Source organism: Haliotis asinina, chromosome 8 (genome assembly GCF_037392515.1).
Source record: "Haliotis asinina isolate JCU_RB_2024 chromosome 8, JCU_Hal_asi_v2, whole genome shotgun sequence".
In the NCBI taxonomy this organism is placed as follows: domain Eukaryota; kingdom Metazoa; phylum Mollusca; class Gastropoda; order Lepetellida; family Haliotidae; genus Haliotis; species Haliotis asinina.
In genome coordinates this window covers 38,093,995-38,102,422 of record NC_090287.1, presented here as the reverse complement: position 1 = coordinate 38,102,422, position 8,428 = coordinate 38,093,995, and the positions used below count along the sequence as shown (strand labels likewise).

At 40.3% G+C, this 8,428-nt stretch overlaps 1 protein-coding gene across 1 annotated transcript; it reads right to left on the bottom strand.

The window, feature by feature from the left end:
* Positions 1 to 182: 182 nt before the first annotated feature.
* LOC137293756 (uncharacterized) lies at positions 183 to 6,505 on the bottom strand. The gene is made up of 6 exons (XM_067824469.1): positions 6,457 to 6,505; positions 5,678 to 5,766; positions 5,131 to 5,250; positions 4,719 to 4,764; positions 3,856 to 3,935; positions 183 to 3,494 (listed from the first exon to the last, which is right to left on the bottom strand). Exons 2-6 carry the CDS (start codon positions 5,741 to 5,743, stop codon positions 1,539 to 1,541), a joined length of 2,268 nt encoding a protein of 755 aa, XP_067680570.1. The 5' UTR covers positions 5,744 to 5,766; positions 6,457 to 6,505; the 3' UTR covers positions 183 to 1,538.
* Positions 6,506 to 8,428: the final 1,923 nt, after the last annotated feature.

The following is an 8,428-nucleotide window of genomic DNA, read 5'->3' as shown; positions in this document are numbered from 1 at the left end:
AGCTAAAATATTGCTGAATGTGGCGTAAAACCGAAAGCACTCACTCACTCTTTCAATAAGCATGTTAAAAGTAAGTATGCATTTCAACTGCCTGCTCTAAAGACAATACATTGTGTTTAATAAATCCATAGGAAACTATGTATGTTTTATCTGTAAGTGAATGAAGATCTATCTCAAAAACATTTGGATCTTTTATAAGTTTTTATTTTTTTCTGTTGTTGATTTGTACAGATTCAGTATAAAATGATACAATTAAACAAAACAAAGTTTCATGCCAAACCTGTCATCATCATCCAGTGATATAGTCTATTTACAGTCAACAAATGAGAGAACAATTCGCTTGATAATAAAACATGACATTGCATATGAACTGAACTGCACTCCAGTTAATGCTTCAATGGTCACATTGTACATCTAGCATAGTCACCATAGCATTTTATATTTACAATTCAATGCAACCAGTTCAATATCATACCCCTGTGGAACCAAGGGCCACATGGGTGAAACAATGTGACATATAAAAACAGACTGATATAATAAACAACTTCATATCATATAACATAATATCAGATTGAGAAATGTGTTCTGCATGTACTAAATGAAATGCAATTGCACCTTATCAGGAAACGCCATAAGAAAGCTCGGCCAGCACACGACACACCAAGGGACATAACTCCAATTTCCTACCATTCGAGCAGATACTAATAACTGATTCAAAATACGCTGACATGCCATGTATTAACCCGGGAATGTCAATGGGTGTAATGCAGGTTTGGTTACAACAACCTATGCTAACTATGGAACATTCAAAGTGCATTTTATCATTTCTAGATATGTGATAAAATGGTATATAACACCACTAAGTCTTCATTGTACACGTGTCACGGAGGCTCAATTCTTGTATAGCACAAATCAAATTGTATATGGAATCAAGGCTGATACAAATCTAGGATAATAAACTGGATTAATCTGAGATTTGAAACATGTTAAGCAGATCATGGTACATCGAGGGATAAAATTCGAGACGATGGTGCCTTGGCACCGGATGTCAACCATGACCATTGGGCAATACAGTACCCAGTGCAACATTGTTTTCAGCTGTTTGTGATTACTTATTCGTAATTTGACCTTGAAGCAAGGTATATTATTATCCTAGAAAAATCCTCAGTAGACCAAGAATTAATATCAGAAGCAAAATGCCACGATCCAGTACATGTGTTCTTGTCCTTTGTGAAAAAGCTATCATGCTCGAAAAGAAACATCCCCAAAGGATTCTTTGTGGGGCTGTCCACTTGTACAACAAGATCTAGGTCTGCCTGTACTGTAGAGTATAACATGATTAAATCAAACATGTTATGTTTACCTGAGTGAAATATTTGAGATATGCAATGGAAGTTTGTGATAGATGACAGTGGAAGAACATGACTGCAAGCCATCAAGTTGTAAAGAGCCTCATGACTCATCACTGCTTCGTAGCGGTCTTGTCTCTAGGACAAGAACACTAGAGATCACAGGCGATGCTTTGAACCAGGAGTATTTCACATTGTTGTCTTGTATTGCACTTGGAACGACACCTGTCTGGTATAACCCTTCAGAAGCTCCCTTTGAATATTATCCCTGTATTTCTTTCTGTATGTGTGCCATGGCTCCCCGTCATACTCCTCCACCAGGGCAGCCTCATCCATCTTGCTTACCTGCGTCCGCAGTCTGGAGATGAATAGGGCCCACTCGTATGTTGACTCTGCGCATTCTTTGAGGAGAGGCGTCTCTGCCACAGTCAGCCGTTTGGCTTGACCAGCAAGTGGGAGACCAAATTCACATGGGATGTTCATGATATAGTCCAGCTTTGTCACAATGGATCTGATTTCCTCCTCATTCTGTTGCAGCAGAGCGTTGAAGAGCTGCTCCCTCATTCCGTTCTCCACACTGGATATGGTTCCCTCAAAGAACATGGTGTCCAGTCTGACTAGGAGGTGCACGCCTCTTCCACGGACAGACTTGGCAGCAGTGTCTCTGCTCTGCAGGATTCGCGGGATGTTCTCTTCCGTGTAAGGTCCATGCATGCCACTGTCACTGTCCATGTACCTCAACACCTGAGCTCCCCCTATACCGATACCGTCCACTCCGGCATACACGGCGTGCTTGATTTCGTCGAACTTGAAGCCAGCGGAGAAGTATGTGACCAAACCTCGCATGTGGGCCTCGTGGTTGAAGGTGAGAGCTTCTTCAAATCCCATCTGGTACATGATACATTTGGATGGGTAGGTGTCACTTGCCCCGTCCAGTGTCACCTTATCAAAGCCTCCAAGTGAAGTGATCTCGATAGCTCTTAGGGCAATCTCTTTCCTGGTCTTCAGTTCAATTGTGTGTTCCCGTTCAAAGTCGTCGACGATGACCTGGTTGAGATTCCATGCTGCGGACAAGTATTGGTTGAAGCGATCGCGGTTGACCTGTGCCTTCAAAGCTCTCATGTAACGCAGGGCCTGGCTTGTTGTGAGTCCCTCCATCGCCACCTTGCACTCGGCACCACCCTGGTAGAAAGCGGCAGAGATGGTAGCAGACGTCATGTGAACAACTTTAAGGAAATCCTCTTCAAACTTGCCAGATGATGAGTCTTTCATGGCTCTGCCGACAAAGTAGGTCGTGGGGGCTGCCTGGCCAACGTGGAGACGGACTTTGGAGAAGTTGAAGAGAGATGATATTCTGTACGACTCGATATTCTTCCTTGGGAGATGTTTCGGTCTCTCGAGATGTTCCACGTGGATGATTGCGCCCTGCATCCACTCATTGAAGCGGGTGGTGCCCAACACGTGGCCCTCGCCGGGGTCTGTGAGAGACATATATGTCTGAGTATGAGGACGGAAGCCAGGAGAGCCAAGTGACCTGTGAGGCTTCAGGGTGACCTGTTTCCCTTTAGCGAGACAATGGTACGCCAACTGGAAGGCAATGTACTCCACCGGAGTGGGCTGACGACGTTCATCTCGCAACGCTTGAGCCAGCTTGCAGGTTGTATTCATGAAGTCTTTCTCGAACTTGTTCTCGTCCCATGTTAGCTTGACCTTGTTGATGTCATCGACAACGCTGAAGTTGATGTATCCGGGTCCTTCCGTCGGGACAACGCCCACAAACAGCTCCCTTTCAGCCTCCCACTCTCGGACGATGCCCAAGCAGACACGACAGATTCGGAAGGTCGAGTCCAAGAGTTGCCTCACGGTGTTGTCCTTCAGGATCTTCTCGCCAATAGCCATGAAGGTTTCAGCCTTAGAAGAGTCATTGGGAAAGATGAGTTGAAGCGTCTGCGCGAGTTGTTTGGTGACGGTCTCGTTGTCGGCAGCAGTGGTCATGGCCAGTTCTCGGTCAGACTGGAACTTTTGTGTCGTCCTGCACTCGAGTTTGATGTGGATGTTATACAGGTTGAGGAGCATATCGTGGAGGAGAGACAGCGATATCTGACGTAGGGTTCCCACACCAAGACACATGTTGGCTTCCTCACACTGGAAACAAATACTCACATATCAAATACTGGAGTTACGTTTGTTTAGTAGAGACTTATATAACATAAAGTAATACAGTACATGATTTATTTATTTATTTATCTATTTATTTATTTATTTGGGTGATATTTCTGGAATACTATATTCTATCCCCCATATAGCTGGTATATTGATGAGTGCGGCGTAAAACAATAAACAAATCGTATTTGCATGTTTGTCTGCCCAACAACCGTGTGTTTAAACGACTAAGACTCACATTACTTTCTTCCCAAATTCAACAGACACGTCTTGAAAAACGCAGAACGCTATACAAAACGGTGTCAGACCCAACACACCCACTAACAACTACTACTGTACTCACCAGGGTTGTTGACTGTCTACGTGCGTCATCGTTAACTTCAGCAGCAGGCAGAGGATTTTTCTCCATCAAATCAATTCGATCTGAAACCACAGACACGAATATACAATCGAATCAGTTCACGCTATCAGAAAAAAAACGTTGCAGAGCCGATATTTCCATGGATCTTTCTTATGCGGTGTTGTAAAATTAATGATTAAATTCAAACAAATTTACCTTAAAATAATACATAAAATGTTAATTTTGAAACTACCACTTTTGTTAGAGTCCTTCACAGACCCTGAACCATATTACTAGTATATTCCCAACTGCCCAGTCCTCCCCGCAGTGCTAGAGCCCTAATTGAAGCAAGTGTAGATTCCCTCAGGTTCAATTTCCCTCGTGAATGGGGATCCTTTTAAATCTAAACGGGTTTATTTGTCTCAAGAAAATTATGCACTTTCAGAGACTAAACATTAGTCTAGAATTTTATTCGTTCTTCTAGTATATCAGCCATAAAGCCTCAAAATCAAATTTGCATATAAACACAAATCCGTCATTTACACAAAGTCACATTCAAAAGCAAGATTTCATAAACACAATCCAATACTATCTGCAATTTAAATAATACTCTATAAGTATCCGATTTACGGCCATATACTGCCATTCTTTAGAAAAAATAGCGAGGAACTTGTAATGTAAACATCTACATATCTATAGTTTACGATTCAATTTCATTTGTACATTTACGCTTTCAATCAGAGTCAGAAGGCCGTGCCGTTGGGTATTAGGTTACATAATACTCGGCGCTTGAAGGCCGGTATGTACAAGGAACCCGGATGTATCACCGGAAAAATAGACAGCGTTATATCGAGGGAATAACCTACCGGACACGGAGTTGCCGTAGTTGCTGTGTTGTCCGTATCCGTCATGCTGAAATAAACAATACACGTGATTGTTATGACAGGTGACATGTCTGTTGACGTTCAGGTATTTCCGGGATAGCACACACTAACTGCATGGTTTTTAAGACGCATTGCACGAGTAGATATGGCGGGTTTGTAACGGAATTAATACTCCTAAATGAGTTTGTTTATGAGAAGAAATAGGAAACAGGGCCCCCCTAAGTAACTGAAGGAAATACGGCAAATTTGAAGGAATTGCATCTCAAATGGAAACAAACGCAGCCCACTCGTGAAACAGTTGCAGCCACAGGGGCTTGTATTGCTGAAAACAATACGTCCTGGCTCCAGCAAGCCTACACTGATATATGTGTATGGATATATGTGTAATATTTACCTGTATTCTCCTCATGTAGCATGCCAGAGCCGACCCCAGGAAGAGTATCCCCACACATGCAATGATGCCAATGATAAGAGCCGCTAGGGCTAGTCTTGTGTCCGGTCCATTTGGATCGCTCTGTTAAAAAGAGGACTAACGCACTGAGTAAACATTCTCTACAACGATGCAGTCTAATTAAACCTATTACTAGGCCTATCTCTCACATTTTCATTGATATATTTTTAAATCGTGAAAATAAAAAAAACCCAACATTTTAATGACTTCCCTACTTACACAATGCAACGGTCGGATAATGAGTTTGTATAATGCGATGCACAACGGCATATGTACACAGAGGCGACTGTATAGAGTGCGCATACTGACTCAGAACAAGCGACAAACAAATCGTTCATGAAAAAACTACAAATGCGTGGCTGTTAACAAAAAGTCCCATAATGACAAAATACGGTTACAAAATAGGAAAATATGACTGTGTCATAAAAGTGTCCTTTATCAATACAAATGTGTTAATAAATATTGTGTAAATTCAACTATGACAACCTACCTGGTTCTGAGCCGCGGCCAGACCAACGAGCAGTGTTAGAAGTACACTGCCTAAGAATCTTTGCATGCTTGTCCAATTTGTAGTACAAACTGAAAGACATAACATACAAGTACTGCATTATTTTTTTTCTAAATCAGATTCGGATTTAAAGTAAGTGTATAAACATAGGAGACGAGATATGTATTCTAAACAGAGCCAAAGTATACAAGTACATATACTATGCGTAACTGTATCATTGTTAACGGATTATAGTACCTATTGTTCTTATTGCTGTGAATTCAAAAGTATGTTATTTTTAAAAACTGAGTTGGTCCGACACTTACATTTTATAATTAATGTTCCACTGACGCTTTTGAATATTTGGAAACGTTAAGTAAATTTTCCACAATGTCTAAGTAATTTTGAGTGAAATATTTTCTGGAAACTAAATATAAATTTCTATTTAAATCTGTTATAACAGACTTTTAACTTTATTTAACTAAAGCTGCTTTAACTTTAATAAAAATAAAAATAAAATGGAAAATTTACCCTGTATATCCCCAATAGGGTATTTGAAAGTTCCGTAATGAATATTAAGAAAACTTAATAAAACTTAAGATATGGAAACTTCTATTATTTCTTTTCCACCAGTTTCATCTTCTTCTTTTGCAACTTACGTCCAAATTGTTAGTATAATTAAGATTTATCCCTGCTGTAATCAACTTAACAATTGCCCTAATTTGAAATAAACGCAATGAAGTATCATGCATGTACAAGACAATGATGAATTTTGAGCAAACCTGTAAGTTTTCCGAGCGTGTGGAGGATAAGCCAAGTGTTGATAAAAGTGTGTTGTCCGACCCGGCTCGCTCCGGTTTATATAGCCCGGCGCGTCACGTGGTTCCGGATTCGTCAACCAGACTGCACGGGCAGGATCTGACCACACCTTTCCAAGAACTCTCTACGGGGCATTCCCCGTTCATGCAGGTCCGGCTGTCGTCACGTGTTTACCATAACTTTATGACATACTGTGAATCGAGAAAGGACGGCTTAATGGGGCAGTCGAGAACGAGTGAATTAATTATCAAAGTCAGGACAATGATATTGGACTACATCCTACATGAAATTCAGCAATTAAATAATATTTTTGTGTACGCACGTGTATTTTACTGTGGTATTAATACACAGATCATTATGAAACCTACACGTTGGTCTCCTCTAAATGCAGAATACGTCTCGATAAGATTATATATAAACGAACATTAACCTAAATGGCATCACGATTACTGTTAGATATTAGTCGCACTTTCCATCAATACATGCAAGGGCGAGTCAGTTGTCTACATAAAAAATATGCAGAAATATGGTACAAGTCAAGATAAAATATTTTATATCATATACAATCGTTTACCTATAGGAGTGGGTAGGTGGCACAAAATTCCATTAGAAAGAATGTGTAACCCCTGCGACATGTTTGATGTTGGTGATGAATTACTTTACATTTTTTCTCCGACCTTTCTTCAAACATCATCGGAAATTTCAAATCCCAAACCATTATTTTGAACAGACGTAATGTGTTAAAACTGGTTAACTAAACAAAATGGATTTTTAGAAAGCTATGTATATTTTGTAATACCATCATGAAAACTACAGTCTTCCGTGTAAACCATCCCGCCATTCTATGTACACTTAACCATACATTTGCCTCTTATGCCAAGTATTCCTGCCTGAGCGTAATGGATTAGACTAACAACTAGTCTCTGAAATGAACATATTTTACTGAAAAAAAGATCATAGTAAACAAATATCATATAATGAAATGGATCCCTGAAGCTTCCTTCATTTTCAGATGAAGCTAGGAGAATCTAGACTTGATACATTTTCTAGACTTGGATATATTTGCTACAAAAATCGCAGCTGTAAAATTTTCCTTTTATGAACGGACGGTATCACTTAGACATTCGAAAAAGAAATATAAAGAGCATGAGTGCGTGACAGCAAGTGAAAAAGATCAGTACTAATTTTGGCTCTCTCGGAATGACTTGTTTTATCACATGTCTGACTTGTTTTATCACATGTCAGTAAACACGTGTTCCCTAATCCAGCGGTAATAGTAACAGTCACACAAGGCCATGAAGTGGCTCTAATTTTAACCGTGCAGACATTGAAATGCACCCTATTTCTGTATTCCTGGAGAAACAAGTGGTTCTGGAGCTGAAAACTGAAACGACGATGTGGAGATAAAGTTATGGACTATTCTTGACATGTATAGAAATTACGCGACTTCGCCCTTTCGATAATTGTTTGAAAAATACTATATTTTATGCTGATAACGTCATTGCCCACGTGAATATGAAAGACTCTGGTGTGACTAAAATCCATTTGATCAGGATTTCATGATTTGATGAAATAAAAATGAGGGAAAAACTATTGAAACATTCTGTCATATATTCCTGGAAAATCACAATTCTTCAGGATTTTTATGTACGCTGCAATCTAGACGTGGCTGCATGCCACAAATACGGGACAACATACCTGCCTCCAGCTGATATATATAGAAAGGTGCAAGTAATGACACGCGTCGTATTTAGAGAAAAATGAGTGACTAAGGTTTTACGCCGCTTTTAGCATTCCAGCATTCCAGCATTCCATTTAGGTCAAGCCATTGTAGCAATGTCTGGATTTGAACCCAGGCTTTCGGCGTGACGAACGATCGCTTTAACCACTATGCCGCCCATACCCCTCTTTCGAGAAAGAGAGACCATTCTATCT

Excerpts from the sequence above, each read along its gene's own strand:
- LOC137293756 (XM_067824469.1), bottom strand. The coding sequence starts at position 5,743 with ATGCAAAGATTCTTAGGCAGTGTACTTCTAACACTGCTCGTTGGTCTG. Across the intron at positions 5,251-5,677 it reads TGGCCGCGGCTCAGAACCAG|AGCGATCCAAATGGACCGGA; the intron begins GTAGGTTGTCAT and ends TCTTTTTAACAG. Across the intron at positions 3,495-3,855 it reads GTAGACAGTCAACAACCCTG|TGTGAGGAAGCCAACATGTG; the intron begins GTGAGTACAGTA and ends ATTTGTTTCCAG.